Below are 26,705 nucleotides of genomic sequence, written 5' to 3' on the forward strand. Positions count from 1 at the left end.
ACCCCGTCTCTACTAAAAATACAAAAAATTAGCCGGGCATGGTGGAGGGCGCCTGTGGTCCCAGAGACTCGGGAGGCTGAGGCAGGAGAATGGCGTGAACCCGGGAGGCGGAGGTTGCAGTGAGCTGAGATCGCGCCACTGCACTCCAGCCTGGGTGACAGAGCGAGACTCAGTCTCAAAAAAAAAAAAAAAAAGAAGTTTGCTGGAAATTTTATTGGGATTGCATTGAATCGGTACGTCAATTTGGTGAGAATGTTAATAGACTCAGTGTTCCAACTCATAAGCACAGTATATATATACACACACACATATATGTGTGTGTGTGTGTGTGTGTGTGTGTGTGTATATATATATTTTTTAGATGGAGTCTTGCTCTGTCTCTAGGCTGGAGTGCAGTGGCGTGATCTCAGCTCAGTACAATCTCCGCTTCCCGGGTTGAAGCGATTCCCCCGCCTCAGCCTCCTGAGTAGCTGGGACTACAGGCATGCACCACCACACTCACCTAATTTTTTGTATTTTAGTAGAGACGGATTTTCACCATGTTGGCCAGGATGGTCTCGATCTCCTGACCTCATGATCTGCCTGCCTTGGCCTCCCAAAGTGTTGGGATTACAGGCCTGAGCCACTGCGCCCAGCCCCACAGTATTATTTCTCATTTGGGGTTTATTTTTTCCCACACTCTCTTGTACTTTTCAGTATGTAGGTCTTACACATGTTTTGTTGGAATCACTCATATTTTATGTTTTTTTTTTTTTTTACATTTTATTGAGACAGAGTCTGTCACCCAGTGGTGTGATCATAGCTCACTACAGCCTTGACCTCCTGGGCTTAGGTAATCCTCCCACCTCAGCCTCCTGAGTAGCTGGGACTATAGGCATGTGCCACCACTCCTGGTGATATTTTTTGAATTTTTTAGAGAGACAGGGTTTTACTTTGTTGCCCAGGCTGGTCTCAAACTCCTGGACTCAAGCTATCCACCCACCTTTACCTCACAAGGTGCTGGGATTACAGCCGTGAGCCACTGCACGTGGCTCATTGTATGATTTTTTTTTTGAGATGGAGTCTTGCTCGGTCACCCAGGCTGGAGTGCAATGGTGCGATCTTGGTCCACTGCAACATCTGCCTCCCGGGTTCAAGTAATTCTCTGCCTCAGCCTCCCGAGTAGCTGGAATTACAGGCACCCGCCACCGTGCCCGGCTAGTGTTTTGTATTTTTAGTAGAGACAAGGTTTCACCACCTTGGCCAGGCTGGTCTTGAACTCCTGACCTCGTGATCCACCCTCCTTGGCATCCCAAAGCGCTGGGATTACAGGAGTAAGCCACCGCGCCCGGCTATGTTTTTTTTTTTTTTTTTTTTTTTTTGAGACGGAGTCTCGCTCTGTCGCCCAGGCTGGAGTGCAGTGGCCGGATCTCAGCTCACTGCAAGCTCTGCCTCCCGGGTTCACACCGTTCTCCTGCCTCAGCCTCCCAAGTAGCTGGGACTCAGGCCCCCGCCAGCTCACCCGGCTAGTTTTTTTTGTATTTTTTAGTAGAGACGGGGTTTCACCGTGTTAGCTAGGATGGTCTCAATCTTCTGACCTCGTGATCTGCCCGTCTCGGCCTCCCAAAGTGCTGGGATTACAGGCTTGAGCCACCGCGCCCGGCGGGTTTTTAAATGATACTTATTTATTTATTTTTTTTGAGATGGAGTCTCCCTCTGTCGCCCAGGCTGGAGTGCAATGGCACGATCTTGGCTCACTGCAACCTCTGCCTCCCGGGTTCAAGTGATTCTCCTGCCTCAGTCTCCCTAGTAGCTGGGATTACAGGCGCACCCCACCAAGTCCAGCTAATTTTTGTGTTTCTAGTAGAGATGGGGTTTCGCCATGTTGGCCCGTCTGTTCTCGAATTTCTGACCTCAGGTGATCCACCTGCCTCAGCCTCCCAAAGTGCTGGGATTACAGATGTGAGCCACGGTGCCCAGCCTTATGATACTTAATATTTATTTATTTATTTTGAGACAGGGTCTTACTCTTGCCCGGTCTGGAGTGCAGTGGCATGATCGTGGATCACTGCAATCTCTGCCTACTGAGCTCAAGTGTTGATCCTCCCACCTCAGCCTTGCAGGTAGCTGGAACTACAGGTGCATGCCACCACATCCAAGTAACTTTTTAAAAATTTTGTAGAGATGGGGTATCCTATATTGCCCAAGCTGGTCTCGCACTTCTGAGCTCAAACAATCCTTTCACCTTAGCCTCCCAAAGTGCTGGGGTTACAGGCATAAACAACTGTACGTGGCCTTCATGCTACTTTATTTTTTATGAATATATATATATGTATATACACACACATACATACATACACACACACACACACCACACACACACACATTTCTTGAGACAGAGTTTTGCTCCTGTTGCCCAGGCTGGAGTGCAATGGCCCGATCTCGGCTCACTGCAACCTCTGCCTCCCGGTTTCAAGTGATTCTCCTGCCTCAGCCTCTTGAGTAGTTGGGATTACAGGCGTGCCACCACGCCTGGCTAATTTTGTATTTTTAGTAGAAATGGGGTTTCACCCTGTTGGCCAGCCTGGTCTCCAACTCCTGACCTCAGGTGATCTACCCACCTCAGCCTACCAACATGCTGGGATTACAGGAGTGAGCCATCATGCCTGGCCCTTGATGCCACTTTAAATCATTATTTTATAAATTTTTATTAATTGTTGCTGGTATATAGAATTATAATTGATTTTTGTACATTGACCTTATATCCTGTGACGTTGCTAAACTTTGTCCTAGTAGTTCTGGTTACTGGTTCTAGTATTTTCTGTATATTCTATAGGACTTTCTACATAGACAATCATGTCTGTCAATGAAGACACATTTACTGGCTGGGCACAGTGGCTCACGTCTGTAATCCCAGCACTTTGAGAGGCCGAGGCAGCCAGATCATGACGTCAGGAGTTTGAGACCATCCTGGCTAACATGGTGAAACCCTGTCTCTACTCAAAATACAAAAAACCAGCTGGGCGTGGTGGCATGCGCCTGTAGTCCCAGCTACTCGGGAGGCTGAGGCAGGAGAATCGCTTGAACCCAGGAGGCAGAGGTTGCAGGGAGCCGAGATCATGCCACTGCACTCCAGCCTGGGTGACAGAGCGATACTCCATCTCAAAAAAAGAAAAAAAAAAAAAAAAAGACACATTTACTTAAGCTTTTCTAAACCGTATGTCTTACATTACCTTTCTTGTTTGCCATATTGTACTGGTCAGGACCTTCAATACCATATTGAATAGAAGTGGTGAACAGAGACATTTCTTTTTAGCATATTTGAAACATTTACTCTTTCACCATGAAGTGTGATTTTAGCTGAATGTTTTCCACAGGTGTCGTTTGTCAGGCTAAGTTCCCTTTTATTCCTAGGTTGCCAAGAGTTTGATTATGATGTGTCTGTAGTGTTTTTGTCTATTCTGCTCTGGGTTCATTGAGTTTCCTGGATCTGTAAGCTTATAGTTTTCATCAAAGCACAGTAAGTGAATGCTATGCAACGCAGGTGGACTGAAGTGCCTACTACATCTGATGTGCATAGCTGAGATTGTATGTATGCCCAGCATCCAATCCTTTAGGAAAGCATTTCTTTCCCTTTTCATATGGTTTGCATGATGATCCCGTACCACTATGCCCCAAGACTAGTCCATGACTCAAGCTGGACTCATTGATCAGAGCCCTTCCTAGGACTTTTCTGTTAACTGTATCTCCAGGTTACAGCTAACAGGATGTAACACTGCCCATACTCTCCCAGGGGTCATGGGTAGACAAATTGCAAGAGGAGAGTGACATGAAAAAAGAGGAACTGAGCTAGAGAAAGCCCTGAAAATTTTGAGGCTGGGGATGTAGTCAGGTGGAAGTTGCCTATATGTGGACATTTTAGTTTTGAGGGCCAATAATTTATTCTTTTGCTAAAACTAACATGAGACTTTTATTATATTTTTGCTCAACTACAATGCAGTGCTTATAAGCCACACTAGGAATCTGTAATTTCTTGAGGAAAAAGGTAGGAGTATATTTCAAGTTACATTTTTTTTTAAGACAGAGTCTCGCTCTGTCACCCAAGCTGGAGTGCAGTGGCACGATCTCGGCTCAGTGCAAACTCCGCCTCCCAGGCTCAAGCGATTCTCCTGCCTCAGCCTCCCAAGTAGCTGGGATTACAGGTGCCCACCACCACAGCTGGCTAATTTTTGTGTCTTTTAGTAGAGACAGGTTTCATCATTTTGGTCAGGCTGGTCTCGAACTCCTGACCTAATGATTCATCCACCTTGGCCTCCCAAAGTGCTGGAATTACAGGCATGAGACACCATACCTGGCTACATTTTTAAAAGGAATATAGGCGGGGCATGGTGGCTCATGCCTGTAATCCCAGCACTTTGGGAGGCCGAGGCAGGTGGATCACAAGGTCAGGAGATCGAGACCATCCTGGCTAACATGGTGAAACCCTGTCTCTACTGAAAATACAAAAAATTAGCTGGGTGTGGTGGCAGGTGTCTGTAATCCCAGTTACTTGGGAGGCTGAGGCAGGAGAATGGCGTGAACCAGAAGGTGGAGCTTGCAGTGAGCTGAGATCGTGCCATTGCACTCCAGCCTGGGCGACAGGGCGAGATTCCGTCTCAAAAAATAAAAATAAAAAATAAAAAATAAAAAAATAAAAGGAATATAAAACTACTTCTTGACCACCGTTCACCAGTATTCACAATAAACAATATACAACTGGAATAACACTCTGACTACTACAAACTTATTTTTCCTGGCTTCTGGTGAACCAATAAAACGAATATTGAAAAGACTGTAAGGAATGAGCAGGGATAAGGAAAAAACATCCAGATCAATAGTTTAAGATAAAAGCCTTGTTCTTCCAGGTCCTAAACTACAACCGTCTCTAACCATCTGATTAGGTTTCCATGAACCGAGTCTCAGATATTCCATGAATCATGACCATTGAATCAACATAGCACAGGGATTTCAACTTTTTGTAAAGAAAAGGTTCACAAGATGAATCTTTACATGTCCATTTTAGTCTTGTTTAAAACACACCAGGCTTTGTCTAGTTTCCTCTTCTGGGTGGGGAGGTTGTTCGCAGTGATACAGTTTTTCCTTTCAGGAATTCTGTAAACAAACCGTTATGTTTATGACTACATGTATAGATATAGATTCTGATTAGGTGCTGTATTAATCCATACTCACACTGCAATAAAGACATACCCGAGATGGGGCAATTTACAAAAGAAAGAGGTTTAATGGACTTGCAGTTCCAAGTGGCTGGGGAGGCCTCGCAATCATGGTGGATGGCAAGGAGGAGCAAGTCACATCATACAAGGATGGCAGAAGGCAAAGAGAGAGCTTGTGCAGGGGAGCTCTTCTTTATAAAACCATCACATCTCATGAGACTTATCTACTATCACAAGAACAGCACAGGAAAGACTTGCCCCTATGATTCAATTACCTCACACTGGGGCCCTTCCACAACACATGGGAATTCAAGATGAGATTTGGGTGGGGACACAGCCAAACCATATCATTCCACCTCTGGCTCCTTCCAAATCTTATGTCCTCACATTTCAAAACCAATCATGCCTTCCCAACAGTACCCCAAAGTCTTCACTCATTTCAGCATTAACTCAAAAGTCCACAGTCCAAAGTCTTGCCTGAGACAAGGTAAGTCCCTTCCACCTATGAGCCTGTAAAATCAAAAGCAAGTTAGTTACTTCCTAGATACAATGGGGGTACAAGCATTGGGTAAATACAGATCCCAAATGGGAGAAATTGGCCAAAACAAAGGGACTACAGGCCCCATCCAAGTCAAAATCAAGCAGGGCAGTCAAATTTTTTTTTTTTTTTTTTTTTTTTTGAGACAGAGTCTCACTCTGCCTAGAATGCAGTGGGTGATCTTGGCTCACTGCAACTTCCACCTGCCAGGTTCAAGTGATCCTACTGCCTCAACCTCCCAAGCAGCTGGGATTAGAGGCACCCGCCACCACGCCCAGCTAATTTTTTGTATTTTTAGTAGAGAAAGGGTTTCACCATGCTGGCCACGGTGGTCTCAAACTCCTGACCTCAAGTGATCCACCCACCTCTGCCTCCCAAACTGCTGGGATTACAGGCATGAGCCACCACGTCTGGCCAGGCAGTCAAATCTTAAAGCTCCAAAATTATCTCCTTTGACTTCATGTCTCATATCCAGGTAACACTGATGCAAAAGGTGAGTTCCCATGGTCTTGAACAGCTTCACCTGTGGCTCTGCAAGGTACAGGTTCCCTCCTGGCTGCCTTCATGGGCTGACATTGAGTGTCTTCGTCTTTACCAGGTACACAGCGCAAGCTGTCAGTGGATCTACCATTCTGAGGTCTGGAGGACAGTGGCCCTCTTCTGACAACTCCACTAGGCAGTGCTCCAGTAGGGACTTTATGTGGGGGCTGCGACTCCACATTTCCCTTCTGCACTGTACCTAGAAGAGGTTCTCCATGAGGGCCCCGCCCCTGCAGCAAACTTCTGCCTGGGCATCCAGGCATTTCCATACAACTTCTGAAATCTAGGCAAAGGTTTCCAAACCTCAATTCTTGACTTCTGTGCACCTGCAGGCTCAACAGCATGTGGAAGCTACCAAAGCTTGGGGCTTGTACCCTCTGAAGCCACAGCCCGAGTTGTACTTTGGCCCCTCTTCACCATGACTGGAGCGGCCGGGACGCAGGGCACCAAGTCCCTAGACTGCATACAGCACGGGAACCCTGGGCTGGGCCCATGAAACAATTTTTTTCCTCCTAGGCCTCTGGGCCTGTGATGGGAGGGGCTGCCGTGAAGCCCTCTGATATGCCCTGGAGACATGTGATTAACATTCATCTCCTTGTTACTTATCCAAATTTCTGCAGCCAGCTTGAATTTCTCCTCAGAAAATGTGGGAAAGTTAGGAGCTACTTAGAGACGTGTTGAATGGCTTTGCCCAAAATAATGACAGCAATCTGGACAATAAGGTCCAGACTGACCTAGTCTCAGATGTAAATGAGCAACTTTTTGGGAAGTGGAGCAAAGATGACAAAGATGACTCTTGTTATGTTTTAGTGAGGAGACTGGTGGCATTTTGCCCCTGCCCTTGAAATTTGTGGAACCTTGAACTTGAGAGAGATGATTTAGGGTATCTGTCTTCTTCTGGGCCCTCCAAACAGTTCCAAACTCTGCCTGTTACCCAGTTCCAAAGGTGCTTCCACATTTTCAGATATCTTTTCAGCAATGCCCCCCTGTACTGGTACTAACTTACTATATTAGTCCATTTTCATGCTGCTGATAGACATACCCTGGCTCACGCCTGTAATCCCAGCACTTTGGGAGGCCGAGGCAGATGGATCACAAGGTCCGGAGTTTGAGACCAGTCTGGCTAACATGGTGAAACCCCCTCCCCTGTCTCTACTAAAGATACAAAAATTAGCCGGGTGTGCTGGTGGGTGCCTGTAGTGCCAACTACTCAGGAGGCTGAGGCAGGATAATTGCTTGAACCCGGGAGGCAGAGGGTGCAGTGAGCTGAGACCATGCTCTGGGGGACAGAGCATCTCAAAAAAAAAAAAAAAAAAAAAAATTAAATAAAAAAGAATACCCAAGACAGGGTAATTTATACAAGAAAAAGATTTAATGGACTTACAGTTACATGTGGCTGGGGAGGCCTCTTAATCATGGTGGAAGGCAAGGAGGAACAAGTCACGCCTTACATGGATGGCAGCAAAGAAGGAGTTTGTGCAGGGGAACTCCTCTTTATAAAACCATTGGATCTCAGGAGATTTATTTACTATCATGAGAACAGCACAGGAAAGACTTGCCCCCATGATTCAATTACCTCCCACAACACATGGGAATTCAAGATGAGATTTGGGTGGGGACACAGCCAAACCATATCAGGTGCTTTTAAAATATCCAATTCGGCTGGGCATGGTGGCTCATGCCTGTAATCAAAGCACTTTGGGAGACTGAGGTGGGAGGATCACCTGAGGTCAACAGTTTAAGACCAGCCTGGTCAACATGGTGAAACCCCATCTCTACTAAAAATACAAAATTAGCCAGGTGTGGTGGCACATGCCTGTAGTCCCCGCTACTCAGGAGGCTGAGGCAGGAGAATCACTTGAACCTAGGAGGTGTAGATTACAGTGAGCCAGGATCATGCCACTGCACTCCAGCCTGGGTGAAAAGAGCGAGACTCCATCTCAAAATAAATAAATAAATAAATAAATAAATAAATAAATCCGATTTAAATTATGCAATTAATTAAAGAATCATCTATTTAATGTCATGACTTCAGGAAAATTTTCAATTTAACATGAAGTGATTTATTTCTTAGAATCCTCTGAATGATGGCATCTCAGAAATATGGGCTTACTCATGATTTTTTGTTTTGGTGAATGGTTAAAAACAAAAGAAGGCCAGGTGCGGTGGCTAATGCCTGTAATCCCAGCACTTTGGGAGGCCGAGGGAGGCGGATCACCTGAGGTCAGGAGTTCAAGACCAGCTTGGCTAACATGGTGAAACCCCATCTCTACTAAAAATACAAAAATTAGCCAGGTGTTGTGGTGGGCGCCTGTAATCCCAGCTACAGGGAGCTGAGGCGGAGGTTGCAGTGAGCCGAGATCGCACCACTGCACTCCAGCCTAGGGGACAAGAGCAAGACTTTGTCTCAAAAAAACAAAAAACAACAACAACAACAAAAAAAAACAAAAGAAAAATGTTTATATATCCATCTTATGTACACACACACACACACACACACACACACAAAACCACAATGGTTCTTAAGTATATAACAAGTTCTAATTGAGTAATGACTATGGAAATTTCCCCCGAAATTTAGAAAAGCTGTTCTCTAATGCCGAGGAAATAATATACCATCGTACCAAATATTCTTTCCTGGTAAGGGAAGCAATCACAGAAAGCTTTCATTTGTTGAAGGCAACCAGTGCTATTGATGCAAACAAAACAAAATCCCAATGACTCTCCCCAAACTACTTTTATTTATTTTTATTTATTTTTGTTTGAGTCAGGGTCTTAATCTGTCGCCCAGACTGGAGTGCAGTGGCATGATCTCAGCTCACAGTAACCACTGCCTCTCGGGTTCAAGCTATTCTCTTGCGCCAGCCTCCCAAGTAACTGGATTATAGGCATGTGCTACCATGCCCAGCTAAATTTTCCTTCCCAAGATGGAGTCTCACTGTGTCACCGGGCTGGAGTGCAGTAGCATCATCTTGGCTCACTGTAAATTCCGCTTCCTTTGTTCAAGCGATTCTCCTGCCTCAGCCTCCTGAGTAGCTAGGATTACAGGCACCTGCCACCACACCTGGCTAATTTTATATTTTTCAGTAGAGACAAGGTTTCACTGTTGGCCAGGCTGGTCTTGAACTCCTGACCTCAGGTGATCTGCCCACCTCAGTCTTCCAAAGTGCTGGGATTACAGGCATGAGCCACTGTGCCTGGCCTAATTTTTGTATTGTTTAGTAGAGACGGGGTTTCACCATGTTGATGAGGCGGGTCATTAAACCAAACTACTTTCTTTCTTTTTTTTTTTTGAGACCAAGTTTCGCTCTTGTTGCCCAGGTTGGAGTGCAATGGCACAATCTTGCCTCACCGCAACTTCCGCCTCCTGGGTTCAAGCAATTCTCCTGCCTCAGCCTCCCAAGTAGCTGGGATTACAGGCATGCACCACCATACCTGGCTAATTTTGTATTTTAAGTAGAGACGGGGTTTCTCCATGTTGGTCAGACTGGTCTTGAACTCCCCACCTCAGGTGATCCACCTTGGCCTCCCGAAGTGCTGGGATTACAGACGTGAGCCACTGTGCCCAGCCATAACCTGAACTACTTTCAGAATGAACATATCAAACTTGATTTTTATTAGAATGCAGTTATTTCTTCACATTAATAAAGCAAAAAGCAAGAGCCCAGTTTTATATACATTTCATATTTTCTTCTTTTGCTAACACCAAGTCTGCTTTATCTGAATTTTCCATTTCATGAGTATCAATTCTCCACTGCTGTCTGCACAGCCAATTATTTTTTTCAGAATCAAGTCTCTTGGTTTGCAGCATCTCTTTCCTTCTTTGATTTTACGTCATCCAATTGTCAGGTAAATATTTTCTTCTTGTACCATCTTTTTAACAGCTTTTTTGAGAATTAAATGTTTCAAGTAACTCTGGACAAGCTAGTTTCTTCAGGTTCCCAAGTATTTTCAGCGTCTACAAATCCCTTCCACATCAGGAAATGCTCTACCTTGCCATTCACTGCACATTGACCCAGTACTTTTTCCACTACAAATTCTTCAGGCTCTGCCTCAACTTTTTTTTTGGAGATGGAGTTTCACTCATGCTGCCCAGGCTGGAGTGCAGTGGCGCCATCTCAGCTCACCACAACCTCCATCTCCCAAGTTCAAGCGATTCTCCTGCCTCAGCCTCCTGAGTAGCTGGGATTACAGGCATGTGCCACCACACCCAGCTCATTTTTGTATTTTTAGTAGATACAGGGTATCTCCATGTTGATCAGACTGGTCTTGAATTCCCAACCTCAGGTGATCTGCCCACCTTGGCCTCCCAAAGTGCTGGATTACAGGCGTGAGCCACCGTACCCAGCCCCAACATTTTTATTCTATTGTTTCCTTTCCATTTTTCTGCTCACCACCTCACACTGCTCTGGGTTGAAGGTCTGCAGTGTCTCCAGCTGTGCATGCCTCAAGCTCAAGCTTCGTCTCAAGGGCTAAATTTAGATTTTAAAAAGATCACTGTGTCCTTGGTGTAGAAACAGAGATGAAGGAGGGGTCAAAGTAGAGGCAGGAAGACCACTTTGACCTGTTTTAAGCACCCAAGTCAAACAGGGTAACTTTAATCAACCCTGAAAGCCTAAAGTAATGAGACAATTGGGCAGATACAGGGGATATCAGTAGACTTGCTTAAAAACTGGTTTTGAAGGGAAGAAAATTGAATGATTTTCATATTTTTTATTTGAGACGATAATAAAGAGGCAGAAAACAAGGAAGAACAAGAGTGGGCAGAGAGCAGAGACAGAGGGATGAGTTCGGGTTTGGTTGTTTTGACAGAGGTGCTTTAGTGGGTCATTTCAAATGTAAGTTGAAAATATATATGGGGATCCCAGATCCCACATGGTAAATTGATTTTGTTTTGTTTTTGAGACCAAGTCTTGCTCTGTCGCCCAGGCTGGAGTGCAGATCTCAGCCTGGTGTGGGATCTCAGCTCACTGCACCTTGGTCTCCCAAGGTTCAAGTGATTCTCATGCCTCAGTCTCCCAAGTAGCTGGGACTACAGGCGCCCACCACCACGCCCAGCTAACTTGGTAGAGACAGGGTTTCACCATGTTGGTCAGGCTGGTCTCAAACTCCTGACCTCAGGTGATCTACCCGCCTCGGCCTCCCAAAGTTCTGGGATTACAGGTGTAAGCCACTGCACCCGGCCCTTGATTTATTTTTAAAAGTTTTATTATTTGGCTTCAATCTCATTTATATATGAGGAAAATGAAGCTCAGAAGAGTTTCAATTATTTAATGGAGGACTTAAAATACTAGAAAAAAGGGTTTTATTATTAAGAGAATTTAAATGAAGACATTAATAGAAAATGAAAAGAAATTATGAACCCTTTCAAAACCTTTCAATTCAATGTTCTAGTTCTTCATTTCCTTGATACAACTCTGTACCATGGTCATAATTTTTCTGTCTCATGAATAGGAGGAAAAATGATAGGAGTGGAGACTATCCTGAGGAATACTTTTGAGATTAGTGGATAGGTGTTCAATGAATAAGTCAGGTACGCCTAAAAAAACACTGAACGTATATGTACATCACAGTCAGTATCTAATACTGTGAACAGTTAGTCAAAACAGCTGTCTCTTTCCCATTTTGCCATACTACAATGATCTACTTAAAACACAAATTTCAAAACTTCAATGATTCTTCACTGCCCACAATTTTTTAACGCACTGCTTCATAGACTATGTTCTACCAATTATACATTGCCTATATATAACAGTCACTGTAAAGAAATAATGAACAGGCGTGGTGGCTCATGCCTGTAACCCCAGCACTCTGGGAGACTGAGGCAGGGGAATCGCTTAAGGCCAGGAGTTTTGAGAGCAGCCTGGGCAAGAGTGAGACCTTTTGACTACAAAAAAAAAAAAAAAAGGTGGGGCGGGGGCCTGGGTGTGGTGGCTCACGCCTGTAATCTCAACACTTTGGGAGGCCAAGGTGGGTGGATCACCTGAGGTTGGGAGTTTGATGGTTCTGAATGTGAAAGTTTTAGAAACACTGTTCCAGAGGGTAAAAATGAGGGGACCTAATTTCTTCTCTTTTAGGAATCTTACCCACCAAAAGGTATTGCAAGCATCTGTTGTGGGGCTGGAATTCCTAAAACCTCTCAAAGCATGCTGTGTGAATACAAGGACAGTGTTTAGATTTCTGACTCTAACAGACCATTTAGCCATGGAAGCCTACAGCTCTTTTAAAACATGTACTTTCAGTGTTGTGAGCAGAGTATATTTAACATATTGCTAGTATGTTAATGTGCTTAAAACAAAAATGAAGTTCTTATCTCTAGCAGAACCGGAGTCACACCTAAATTACAGCATTCAGACAAGGCCTTCATTTTAAGTAGACATAACAGAATTTAAAATTTATAAAATTAATGTATCACGTACATTCACTTTACATACTCAAAAAAAGCTATACTTAAGAAATTAAAAAGTTGAGGCCGGGCGCAGTGGCTCAAGCCTGTAATCCCAGCACTTTGGGAGGCCGAGACTGGCGGATCATGAGGTCAAGAGATCGAGATCATCCTGGCTAACATGGTGAAACCCCGTCTCTACTAAAAAATACAAAAAACTAGCTGGGAAAGGTGGCGGGCGCCTGTAGTCCCAGCTACTCGGGAGGCTGAGGCAGGAGAATGGAGTAAACCTGGGAGGCGGAGCTTGCAGTGAGCTGAGATCCAGCCACTGCACTCCAGCCTGGGCAACAGAGCGAGACTCCGTCTCAAAAAAAAAAAAAAGAAATTAAAAAGTTGAAAAATAAGAGGTAGTAGTACCGAGTGATATTCTGGCATTCTATTAAATATTCTACACTAGAAGATTATAGGGAAAAGGGAGCTGAATTCTAAGAGAACAAATGTAGAGAAGGCAACCCTATGGTCTTGGGAAAAGACAAACATGGAAGGAAAAATATATTCAAAATGTATCCTAAAAATTGTTAGACATGCACCGCTTACAATAAACAGGAGGTAATCATTTGTGGTAGCATAAAACAAGAAGGGAATAGGCCAGGTGCGGTGGCTTACGCCTGTAATCCCAACACTTTGGGAGGTTGAGGTGGGCGGATCACTTGAGGTCAGGAGTTCAAGACCAGCCTGGCCAACATGGTGAAACCCATCCCTACTAAAAATACAAAAACTAGCTGGGTGTGGTGGTGCATGCCTGCAATCCCAGCTACTCGGGAGGCTGAGGCAGGCGAATTGCTTCGAACCTGGGAGGCAGAGGTTGCAGTGAGCCAGGATTGCGCCACTGCGCTCCAGACTGGGCTACAGGGTTAGATTCTGTCTCCAAAAAAAAAAATGGAATAGAGTGTTTTGTTAGCTCTGGTCACTCCCACTCTTCTCTCTTGTTGCTATTACTTTGAAGCACTTGGTTTAGTTATTCTATTTTGTTAAAGAATAATTAAAAAGTACATTACTAACAGTTTTGCTTTATATAGTGTGCCTTGGGCAAAACTTGTGTGAGTGGTTATTCACAGAGAATGGGGAAGGAGGAGCCACATAGGGAGTTCAATCCATAAACTATGGAAGGCAGCAGTATCCTTTACTGCAGTGGCTTTCAAATTTGACGTGCACCAAAATCTCCTGGAGAACTTGTTAAAACACAGAAAGCGGGGCCTCATCCTCCACGTTTTTGATTCAGTTGGTCTGGGTTGGGGCTCGAGCTTTTGCATTTCTAACAAATTCCTAGGTGATGCTGATGCTTCTGGTTTGGAGCACACACTTTGAGAAGCACTACTCTAATGGAATCAGTAGTCACAAGGCCAAGGAGCCAAGTAGACACTAAGGGAAAATAGTACCTCCCTGTGTAGCTTTTTATGACACAACATTAGTTACAAGTTTTATCACCTGCTCAACCAACCAGGTATATATATCAATCCTCAAGGGCTTTAACTGACAAAACTAGTTGTCGGAGGACAGTTCTTTCAAGGGTGAACCCAACACCTAAAAAAAGTTTTGAAAAAGTCAGTTATTTGCCTATTTAAAGACAGTTTTAGAATCCACTATTATGGGAATGGATCTGCTTAGCCTATTTGGAGGTTTTTTATTTTTTGAGACAGAGTCTTGCACTGTTGCCTGGGCTGGAGTACAATGGCAAGATTTCGGCTCAGTGCAACCTCCACCTCCTGGGTTCAAGTGATTCGCCTGCCTCAGCCTCCCGAGTAGCTGGGATTACAGGCACCTGCCACCACGCCTGGCTAATTTTTTTGCATTTTTAGTAGAGATGGGGTTTCACCATGTTGGCCAGGCTGGTCTCAAACTCTTGACCTCGTGATTTACCCACCTCGGCCTCCCAAAGTGCTGGGATTACAGGCGTAAGTCACCGTGCCTGGCCGCCTAGTGGAGTTTTAGTGCCAATATCCTTGGACTAACTTGAAAATGAATAATATAAATTCGAAATTTCTGCCTGCAGTACAATTCAAAATAACAGCGTCTAAATATTTTTAATCCTTACGTTAAAATAATAAAGAATCTCATTTCGGTTGTTTTTCACCCAATTACTAAAAAACAAAACAGTCATAAAAAAGAATTCATTTAGAAAAGGTACTATTTGTAGATGTTAGCCACTTATTAAAAACATATTTCCATTAAGATTGTTCTTACATTCTTAGATTTAGAACACCTGATATCTGGACCCAGCTGAGTTTTTATTTTACAGATCACAAAACGGATGAAAGTATATCACAGTAATTAATGAAGCCGTTCTAATTTAGCTTGAAGAGATTTAAAATTCCCAGTGATGGCTTGTACTGCTACTGACGAGCTCATAGACTGGAGCTCAACAAGGTAACCACAAACAGCATCCAGGCAGAGATTTGTAAATCTTCTCCTATAAAGAAAAAGACACATGATTAATTATACATTTACAAACATTTCCTCCTAAAGGACTTCTTCCCCACCAACTTCTGGCAACTTTAATTCTCACAGAAGAGGAAAGACCATGTGATTAAGTAAATAAGAAATAAAGTAAAAAAGAAAACTTAGGGGGTAGGTGGGTTCCATTTGAAGATTTTTACAATGAGAAGAAAGCAGTAAGAGATGATTCCTGCTAATACTTTTTTCAAAAGAATATCCCTTAAATGGCCAATAATACCGCAAAGATATAATTGAAATGTTTTGGTCCTAGGTCACTAATCTAAAGCAGAAGAAATGAATAAATTATTTATGTTCAGCTGTAGAAAGAATTTAGGACAAGGATTGAAAATAGAAAAAACTCCTATTTTTCATACATGGTGATCAATATCATTCAAACAGTTATTGCTAATATACACAAGAGTTTAAATTCCCTGTACTTCTTTACAATTCCCATATCTTACCATCTTCTCTTCAAATTTTTTACCCAGGTATTTATTAGAAGCATTTAAAAGCTTTTGCTAGTGCAATATTTAATTCATAGGTACCTTTCACAATTTAAAACTTGGCTGGGATTCTCAACATATCTTGTCAATAATACATGTATACAATCCAAAAGGTGCAGTGGCTTCTTCATTCTGTTCCAGAATGGATCCTATGAAGAAATATACATAATGAAATGTGAGGCAAGTTGTGTCAACTGATTCTTTAAATCATTTATACTAAAGTAGACATCAGGGTCCATGCAAAACTTATTGCTATTAAAAAGCATTTAATTTTACATGGCTACTAAATTATATATCTGATTATAGTTAATATTTCAAACAACATTAAAAACTTATTAATTAACAACACTATGATATTACTTAGGATGAATATTTGATATACCAATCTACTTTGCAGAGCATGTAAATGTCCTGCTTAGGAATCTGAGGTAAGAGAAAAATCTTTCTTTCTATGGGTTGTGACACCACTTTCACTTTGAACCTATGCAGATTTAGTCTGACATCATAAAGAGACTAAACTAGCAGTAACAGAAACTTAATTCTAGGTCTGGCTTCACCAGTTACTAGCCATGTGACTTGAGCAGGTTATTTAACATCTCTGCTCTTGTCTTTTTGCAATATAAGATGGAGATACTACAGTTACCTGCTCATTTCCATCACAGACTAATGTTGTAAACACTGTGTGATGCTACTATAGATCTACTTTGAAAAGTTTTTATTTGGATCTTTTATCCTTAGCATAAAAATTACAAAACATATAGTCTGATAAGGCTCAGCAGGGTGAGAAGGATCTTTAAGCATTGACATTTTAGATGAGATTATAGTAAATAAATACAATGTAATCTTGTTCTTTTAAAGCAAATGATGATTCTTAATGTAATGAGTTTAGCCCACACCTTAGTTTAGCCTCTTCCACCAAGAGTAAAGCATATGTTTATTAATATTCAAAAATAATATTTCATTTTAATCATGATATACAGGAAAGCAACTCTCATTATCAGTTTAAAAAGTCTAAAGCATAATTTCCAAGACTCAACCAAGTGTAATTAGACTAAGTGATAAGATACAAAAATACAATCAAAATACCCCACTCTGTATCTACAAAGCTATTTTAAAGAAAATAATTTTATGTTATTTAATATTTTCCTTACCCGTGATTTGAACAACTGATCATAAACTTCTAGTAGTCTAGGTAATGGTACTCCAATTTCATTCATTGTCTGTATTACGAAGCCCACATCCCAGTTCAAAGAACAAACCTGCTGTTCTAAAAACTGTACAATAAAATCTGGGAAGAAAAAAAAAAGGTTGGAAATTTGTACTTGTAGGTCTTGATACTAAAAGGTAGGTCTTATTCATAACTGAGTAGTTTCTAGGGGGATATCTTCTGAAATCCAGTTGCAATTTTTTGGGGCAGGGTTTTTCTTTTTTTTGCTATGTTGCCCAGACTAGCAATAGTGGCTACTCATAGGAGTACCTACACTGTATGAGAGCCTTGATCTTGAACTCCCGAGCTCAATCCTCCCACCTCAACTTCCCAAGTAAGCTGGGACTACAAGTGTGCACCATCACTCTCAGCTTAAAAGGAAAAAAACCTTTTTCTAATAAAAGTAAGATATATACCAGAATAGGCAAATCTAAAGTAGATTAGTGGCTGCCTAGGGCTGGAGGGTGTGAAGGAATGGAAAGTGACAACTAATGAGCACAGAGTTTATTTTCGGGATGATGAAAATGTCCGAAAATCAAAATTACAGAACCTAGAAAATTCAGAAAGATACAAGAAGAAAACAGAGACCATTCACAATCCCAATAATGAAGAGGACTTCGCTGGTAATTTTTTTTAATATCAGTATTTTTAAAAAACATGTTTCCTCAATTTAACAGCTTTTCAGAAAAGGGCAACTGCATCCTGATTTCAGAAATATTAAATGTGTTTTTTAATGCCCTAACCCTAGATTTATTTGATAGTTCTAACTGTGGCCTCATTTTTACTTTTAACTGCCTGTCTTATCATAAACAGTAACAACCAAATTTATAGTTATGGCCAGGCGTGGTGGTTCATGCCTGTAATCCCAGAACTTTGGGAGGCCACGGTGGGCAGATCACCTTCGGTCAGGAGTACCAGCCTGGCCAACATGGTGAAACCCTGTCTCTATTAAAAATACAAAAAAATTAGCTAGGCGTGGCTAATTCAAGACTGGCTTGGGCAATATCGTGAGATCCCCTCTCTATCAAAAGAAATATATATATATAAATAAAACATAGAAATCCTCCTGCCTCAGCCTGATTAGCTAGGACTATAGGCACGTGTTACCATGCCTAGCTAGTCTTAATTTTTTCTGTAGAGATGGGGTCTTGGTATGTCCAGGCTGGTCTCAAACTCCTGGCTTCAAGGAATCATCCTGCCTTTTGCCTCTCCAAAGTGTTGCGTGTGAGTGTGAATCAATCACAGATTACCTATGCACAATAACATCAACCAAGTTTTTCTTTTCTCTTCAGAAACTTGTATAGGGTTACCAACAATATAATCATAGTTTGTCAGTCAGCACAATCCTAAGATAGATATATAAACTTGGAAAGTTAGTCACAGAAAGTTTCATACTCAACTCTTCATTAACAAATTTTGCCATTCTTTGGAAATCTTTCCAGATAAGCAGAATTAAACTGCTGAACTAAATAGCAACAAAGAAACTCTTTATTTTACTCAAAAGATCATTATTTGTCCATATCAATGGAGAAAACCATCAGAACAGAAAAATACGTGACTGCACCTAAGATCACAGCTTACCTAAAGGAAAGAAGCGTGGTGTGCCAGCATAAATTTTGCCAAGGAGAACAATCTTGAGACTAAGAGCATGCATTCTATCCGAGGAGCTCAATGTCACACTGTCATTCAGTTCTGTAACAAAAAGACATATCATTTGAAACCCAAATTATTTTTAATGTGAAATGTTTACATTGGCTATTTAATTGTTTCAAGGTTCAAAATACTTTAGAACAGTCACATTAATATGATTAACAGATTTGGTGTTTCTGTTATTGACTGAGATACTCTCACGTCTTAATAGGTTATACTTGGTTATTAGATTCTGAGGAGAGTGTCTCAGTACCTGTAAGGCAGCACAAACAATATAAATTAAACAATCTTTTCACTGAGTATTCTCCCAAATATTCACTTGGGTCATTCTCTGTACGATCATCCTCCACCATACCCATGTGACTTCCACTTACTCTCTCCTTAGGTATATACAATTTTCATGAGCCACTAGCAGCTTGCATTATATTAGTTACTAGCAGCTTGCATTCCTCCACCAAGTCACTACATAACATATGCTAACATACCTATAACTGAACACTTACCTTTCTCTATGATATCTTGCCAAAGTGTCTGCACCAATATAGGGTCTGAATAACCGGCACAATGAATTATTGCAAGTTTACACTCTGCAAGTTTAAATGGGTCAGCAAATTCCCCATAAAGCTGTGAGAGAAAATCCCAAAATTAAACATCCAACTAGAGGTCAACATTTAGAGATTAACAGTAAAGCACTCCTTGAAAATTAAAAAATAACCAAATATTTTGTGTAAAGTTTCTGAAATATGATATAAAGATGTGATGATGTATGTAGCTGGTTATAATTCCATATTTAAAAAGGTAAGGGTATGGGCCAGGCACCGTGACTCACGCCTGTAATCCCAGCACTTTGGGAGGCCGAGGTGGGCGGATCACGAGGTCAGGAGATTGAGATCATCCTGGCCATCATGGTGAAACCGGGTCTTTACTAAAATACAAAAAAAATAATTAGCCGGGCGTGGTGACGCAAGGCTGTAGGACCAGCTACTCAGGAGGCTAAGGCAGTTGGAGGCTGAAGTCAGCCGAGATCACGCCTTTGCACTCCAGCCTGGCAATAGAGTAAGACTCTGTTTCAAAAAAAAAAAAAAGGGGGTAAGGGTATGGTAAATACATTCAAACAGATTTTAGCATGTAGAGCTTTTCTTGGCTGAGAAGAAGATGTTGCAACGACATTCCATTTATTTATTTATTTAAAAATTTTAAAAGCCACTTTTTCAAATTTCTATGGGTACACAGTAGGTGTATGTATTTATGGGGTACATGAGATGTTCTGATACAATCATGCAATGAGAAATAAGCATGTCATGGAGAATGGGGTATCTATTCCTCAAGCATTTATCCTTTGAGTTACAAATAATCCAATTACATTTTCTACTTTAAAATATACAGTTATTATTGACTATAGTCACCCTATTGTGCTATCAAATAGGTCTTATTCATTCTTTCTATATTGTTTTTATACCCATTAGCCATCTCCACCTTCCCCACAACCCCCCCTGCAATGCTATTTTAGAATTAGTGTTGTATAAACAATGGGTTGAAGAATCACAGGAATACTGACAAATCTCAAAGTGTTTCAGGGTACCTGGAACTATGTCTAAGAATAAATGAAGACGAAGGAACTGCTCAGAAAATTACAGAGCGAGAAAGAAGTTTAGAGAGTTAAGCAAAAAGATAAGTTAGTTTTTCCACGGCAAGAAGTGAGACCATAAATAAGATGATTTTTCTTTTTTTTCTTTTTTTTTCTTTTTGAGACAGGGTCTCACTCTGTCACTCAGGCTGGAATGCAGTAGCACCATCGAGACTCACAACAACCTGGGCCTCCTGGGCTCAATCAATCCTCCCACCTCAGTCTCCTGAGTAGCTGGAACTACAACTGCACACCACCACAACAAGCTTTTTTTTTTTTTTTTGACAGAGTCTTGCTCTATCGCCCAGGCTCCTGGACTGCAGTGGTGCGATCTCAGCTCACTGCAACCTCTGCCTCCCGGGTTCAAGTGATTCTCCTGCCTCAGCCTCCCAAGTAGCTGGGATTACAGGCACGTGCCACCACACCTGGCTAATTTTTGTATTTTTAGTAGAGATGGACTTCCCCCATGTTGACCAGGTGGTCTCAAACTCCTGACCTCAGGTGATTTGCCTGCCTCAACCACCCAAAGTGCTGGATTACAGGTGTGAGCCACAGTGCCAGGCCTTTTTTGGTGTTTTTTTGTAGAGATGAGGTTTCGCCATGTTGCCCAGGCTGGAAATAAGCTGGTTTTAACACAGCTCTCGTGAGGTTGATAGGTTCTTTGTAGCTACTGGCCTGGAAAGAGTAGCTTAGCCTTTTCTAGGAGTCAGATGAAGCAGTGGTGATCTGTCAGCCTACTGACAAGCTGCCAAAGATGCCTTATCTTATTTGCGGAGATAAGGTAATTTTCCCCATGAAACAAAAAGCAAAATAAAAAACAAAACTTTCTCATTATTAGATGACGACTATAAAAACTTGCTTTTTTATTACCTTAGTTATGTCCATCAGCTCAGAATCCAGCTGAGACACTGCATCCTGTACAGAAGAATGATGGGAATACTGCCTTTGTAGTGTCTCTTGTATCTGAAGTTGGATCCTAGCAACCTAGTTTGGGCAAAAAATAGGATGTCTTAATTTATTTATGATAAATCAACATACATTTGAAAGAGTGGCTCCTACTATCTGACTTTCTAAGTTTGCTAAAATAATGTATAAATGAAGATTTCCATCATAATAGGCTAACATCATCATAACAGACATCAACTAAACATAATAGATTTCACAGGAAGTGTACTGTGGCAGACCCCTTGCTGCCCACCAATATTCATAACCTCCAAGCCTGTAGCCAAATGGTTAGACTATACAGCTCAGTCTCCTTTGCAAGGGAGGTATGGCCATAAAACCAAGTTCTCTTGAAAGGAATGTGAGTAGAAGTAAAGTGTGTCATGTCAGGGCTGTAGTTTTTGAGAGAGTGAATGTGTTCTTTTCTTTCCTCCCTCTGATGAAGATAAAGCAAAAGGCCCTAGGGAATGGTAGTGCCAGAAAATAGAACTTGGGTTCCTAAATCAACCACATGAAGGAAAGCCGGCTGCCAATCGGAAGACTAACCCTGGATTTTTGTGAATAAGAAACAAACTTTTGTATTTGGATGATGGTATGTTTTTGATTCTCTTAGTTAGGGAAGTTTTAGCCTACTCTACTTCATACATCTACTTATTTGCTTCCAGAATAAATGATGAATGTGATGTAATCCACTTGCTGTTTAAACAGTTGGGAAAAACTTTTATTTTTTATTATTATTATTTTCCGAGACAGAGTCTCACCCTGTCTCCCACATTGGAATGCAGTGGTGCAATCTCAGCTCACCGCAACCTCCGCTTCCTGGGTTCAAGTGATTCTTTTGCCTCACCCTCCTGAGTAGCTGGGATTACAGGTGTGTGCCACCACCCCTGGCTAATTTTTGTATTTTTTAAAGTAGAGACAAGGTTTTGCCATGTTGGCCAGGCTGGTCTTGAACTCCTGACCTCATGATCTGGCTGCCTCGGCCTCCCAAAGTGCTGGGATTACAGGCGTGAGCCACTGCACCCAGCTGGGAAAAAGTTTTAGAAATGCCAAAGAGAAAACTTCTAAATTATAGCAATGTTTTTATGACCCAAGTGTATCCTTAGAAATCTCTTTAAGATTTATATCTAAACATAAAAATAAACAGGCAAAAGCAACTAGAATAATAATGACTTCTACAGACCTATTACTTACCAAGGGAAGAATGGAATGTGGAAAAACTATGTGGCTAGTACTCAGCGTAGACACAGCTTAAGATCTTTAGCGCTTACCTCCATTTTTTCTTCTAATTCATGAAGGAATTCACCATCGGCAGCTATTGATGAAATGGCAGTGGAACTTTTCGCACTAAGAATGGCTCGAGCAATGTACTCCAGTCGCTGCTGAAGTGAAATTTCTGTGCTAGAAGGGAAAACGCTTATTTTTAGTTACACAATTTCTTAAGGATTGAAGATACAAATATGTCAATTAGTATGTACTGTTTCATACCAAATGCACATAAAAGGCCATCTGAAACTTGAAAAATATCATTAGATTTAAAAAAAAATCTATTTTAGATTTCTAATAAGATCCACAATTTTAGACAACACACAAAGAAATACTTTATGTCTAAAAAATAACATCCTATTTAAAAAATTTAGGTCAGTATATTAAAACTTAGATTCTTCTAAAATTAAGGAAAACTGAAGGTAAGTACATATAGCTCAGTTTTCAATCATCCTTCACAATGAGAATATTATGCCATACCTATGCATGTCAGCCAGTCTGGACAGTACACGAGCAGCATTACTGAAACTTCTGTTCTTCTCGTAATACCGCCAGAGTAAATCCATATAACGAACTCTGTTTTGATCAACTTTGGCCATTCGGACTAGATGGGGCTCCAGAAATGGAGAAGCAACCTAGAAATTATATAGTTATTCAGAAAAATTTTCTAACCACCTACAGATAATGTTCCTGATAAAGAAAATACAATATTTTTAAGTCAACTACAACTTTGCCTTGTTTTATGAAAATAAACAAACTTATAATCCAACAATAACAAAAGAGAGGGCAAATTTTCTTATTATAAACAATTTTTGTTTTACCACAGTTAGCATAAGAGTTCCCAAAATAATTCTATTAGGCTGATAACAATAGTTTAGTAGGCTTGGCATGGCGGCTCATGTCTGTAATCCTAGCACTTTGGGAGGCCGAAGTGGGCAGATCATGTGAGCTCAGGATTTCGAGACCAGCCTGGGCAATATATGGCAAAACCATGTCTCTACAAAAAAATTAGCTGGGTGTGGTGGTGTGGGCCTATAGTTCTAGTTACTCAGGAGGCTGAGGTGGGAGGATCACCTGAGTCTAGGGAGGTCGAGGCTACAACGAGCCATTATCATGCCATTGCATTGCACTCCAGCCTAAGCTACAGATTGAGACCCTGCCTCAAAAAAGAAAAGGAAATTTGGCTGGGCATGGTGGTTCATGCCTATAATCCCAGCATCTTGGGAGGCTGAGGCGGGCAGATCACCTGAGCTCAGGAGTTTGAGACCAGCCTGGCCAACATGTTGAAACCCCGTCTCTACTAAAAAGATATAAAAATTAGCCGTGCGTGGTGGTAGGCACCTGTAATCCCAGCTACTTGGGAGGCTGAGACAGGAGGATCGCTTGAACCCAGGAGGTGGTGGAAGTTGCAGTGAGCCGAGATCGTGCCACTGCACTCCAGCCTGGGTGACAGAGTCAGACTCCATCTCAAAAAAAAAGAAAAAGAAAAAGGAAATTTACTACAAAATAACACGTTTTAAAATAAACTTTGATAACACAGCTATTGATTCCTAGACACTGAGCTCAAAGGCATTATTGAAATTATCAAATGCTATGTATTCATTAAATAGACTGAGGAACACTGAGACTTAGGGTAGGTAAAAGGACATATCTGAAGTCACATAGTGACTTAACGGCAGAGTTAAGATGACCTACAGGACTCATAATTCATAATCCAGTGATTTCTACCCCGCAATATAAACTATCTCAATCAGCTTCGAAATAACAAGAAAATTGGAGCAGTAGCCTACTTTGCCCCTTTTTATTGCATTACTCAGCTTTACACTAACATCTAATAGTAGACATGGGATGAGAAATTGAATTTTTTACATCTATGTACATGCTCAAATCATTGAGTTATGCTCCTTAAGAATAATTAACACAACTGCAATAAAAAAAAATTTACCTGTAGCAGCTTATCTGCAAGATCAGCTTGTATTAGCCAATTATAAAGGGCAATACTAAACAGCTCATCCTTGGATCGCTGTGACAATTTAAGCATTTGTTCAAACTAAAATAAAGAAAATAGTAAAAATTAGCAGTTAAAGGCTCTATTTCTGGGCATCACAATCCTTTAGACCTATAAACTCCAGTAAGAAATCAAGAATCCTTACATGATAACTTCTAAGAACTACTACCTTTCCCCAAGATGACTGTGCCACCATTACCATGCAGAACTTCTAAACAGTGTATTCTCAGAATGAAAATATACTCTGTCCCTTACATGATGTCCTGCTTCTTCATTACTCAGCATATTTGGATCAGATGACAACACTGGAGGACCAGGTTTTTTGGGTACACTGGGAGACTGAGGAGCGGCCTTACTTTGATTTACCAGTTCTTGAAGTGTGTCTGTAATGCACTTGTAACTGTTTAATCTGAAAGAGAATGGAAAAGGAACAATTACATTATTTAACTAGAAAGCAGATGATGGCAAGTGTGGTGACTCACGCCTGTAATGCCAGCCATAGGGCGGTCAAGGTAGGAGGAGGGCTTGAGGCTGGGAGTTCAAGACTAGCCGGGGCAACAGAGTGAGACCATGTCTCTACAAAAAATTGGCCGGGCACAGTGGCTCACAACTGTAATCCTAGCACTCTGGGAGACGAAGGCAGGGGGACTGCCAGAGGTCAGGAGTTCAAGACCAGTCTGGTCAACATGGTGAAACCCCGTATCTGCTAAAAATACAAAAATCAGCCAGGCGTAGGAGTGCACGCCTGTAGTGCCAGTTATTCAGGAGACTGAGGCACAAGAATTGCTTGAACCTGGGAGGCAGAGGTTGAGGTGAGCTGAGATCATGCCACTACACTCCATCCTGGGCGACAGCAAGACCCTGTCTCAAAAAACAAACAAACAAAAAACAAAAAAACCAAACCAAAACAAAAAATTAACCAAGCGTGGTGGTATGCACCTGTAATCCCAGCTACTTGAGAGGCAGAGGCAGGAGGATCACTTGAGCCCAGAAATGTAAGGCTGCAAGTGAGCTATTATCATGCCACTGCACTCCAACCCAGGCAACAGAATGAGGCCCTGTCTCAAAAACAAAACACAAAACCCCCCAAAAACATAACAAACAACAAAAAAAGAAAGCCATTGACTTACCTTACCTAATTTAAGTATATACAAGGATTTCAAGACTATTTGGCAGAATATATGTACATACTTGGCATTTAAAGTAACAGAAACCATATACTTTTTCAGTAAGTTTGAGAAGTGTTTGGTTAAACATAAAAGGGTAAAGTCATTAAATATAGTAATAAAAAAATATGTTTTCGCCAGATGTGGTAGCTGACACCTGTAATCTCAGCACTTTGGGAGGCTGAGAAGAAAGGATTGCTTGAGCCCAGGAGTTCAACACCAGCTTGGGCTTATAGTGAGGCCCTGTCTCTAAAGAAATTAAAGAGATAAAAAAAATTAGCCGAGTGTGCTGACATGTGCCTGTAGTCCCAGCTACTCAGGAGGCTGAGGTGGGAAGATCACTGGATCACTCGAGCCCAAAAGGTCAAGGCTACAGTGAGCTATGATGCTGCCACTGAACTCCAGCCCAGGTGACAGAGGGACGCTTTGTCTCAAAAACAGAAACAAAACAAAACAAAACACCCTCCATATATATATGTTATAGAAAGATTATATATATTTCTCTTTATTTCTGAGACGGAGCCTTGCTCTGACACTCAGGCTGGAGTTCTGTGGTGCAATCTCAGCTCACTGCAACCTCTGCCTCCTGGGTTCAAGCAATTCTCCTGCCTCAGCCTCCTGAGTTGCCAGGATTACAGGTGTGCACCATCACGCCTGGCTAATTTTTGTATTTTTAGTAGAGTCAGGCTGGTCTCAAACTCATAACCTCATGATCTGCCCACCTTAGCCTCCCAAAGTGCTGGGATTACAGGCGTGAGCCACTGTGCCCGGCCTATATTTCTTTTAAGGACATACATTTCTCTTTTAACAGTCTCAACAAATTTGGGAATACATAAAAATTATCCTTTAAAATGAAATACTAGGCCAGACACAGTGGCTCACGCCTGTAGTCCCAGAACTTTGGGAGGCCAAGGTGGGCAGAATATCTGAGATCAGGAGTCAGAGACCAGCCTGCTCAACATGGAGAAACCCTGCCTATACTAAAAACGCAAAAAAGTTAGCTGGGCGTGGTGGCGTGTGCCTGTAATCTCAGCTACCAGGGAGACTGAGGGAGGAGAATCGCCTGAATCCACGAGGTGGAGGTTGCAGTGAGCTGAGATTGTGCCACTCCACTCTAGCCTAGGCAACATGAGTGAAAATTCTGTCTCAAAAAAAATAAATACATGAATAAAATAAAATGAAATA

At 41.8% G+C, this 26,705-nt stretch overlaps 1 protein-coding gene across 2 annotated transcripts in view; it reads right to left on the reverse strand.

Annotated features, from left to right (window-relative positions):
• Positions 1–14,811: 14,811 nt before the first annotated feature.
• The window catches only part of NUP155 (nucleoporin 155), a 77,810-nt gene continuing 65,916 nt past the window's right edge, over positions 14,812–26,705 (reverse strand). For both annotated transcript variants that reach the window (XM_033179390.1, XM_033179391.1), the window contains 10 exons: positions 24,610–24,763; positions 24,292–24,396; positions 22,827–22,981; positions 22,352–22,481; positions 21,009–21,122; positions 19,015–19,135; positions 18,443–18,553; positions 16,806–16,942; positions 15,697–15,803; positions 14,812–15,125 (listed from right to left, as the gene is read on the reverse strand). In XM_033179390.1, the coding sequence (XP_033035281.1) occupies positions 14,987–15,125; positions 15,697–15,803; positions 16,806–16,942; positions 18,443–18,553; positions 19,015–19,135; positions 21,009–21,122; positions 22,352–22,481; positions 22,827–22,981; positions 24,292–24,396; positions 24,610–24,763 (1,273 nt within the window). In that variant the 3' untranslated portion in view covers positions 14,812–14,986. The remainder of the gene's footprint in view (positions 15,126–15,696; positions 15,804–16,805; positions 16,943–18,442; positions 18,554–19,014; positions 19,136–21,008; positions 21,123–22,351; positions 22,482–22,826; positions 22,982–24,291; positions 24,397–24,609; positions 24,764–26,705) is intronic.

Source organism: Trachypithecus francoisi, unplaced genomic scaffold, assembly GCF_009764315.1.
Source record: "Trachypithecus francoisi isolate TF-2019V2 unplaced genomic scaffold, Tfra_2.0 Lachesis_group2, whole genome shotgun sequence".
Taxonomy (NCBI): Eukaryota; Metazoa; Chordata; class Mammalia; order Primates; family Cercopithecidae; genus Trachypithecus; species Trachypithecus francoisi.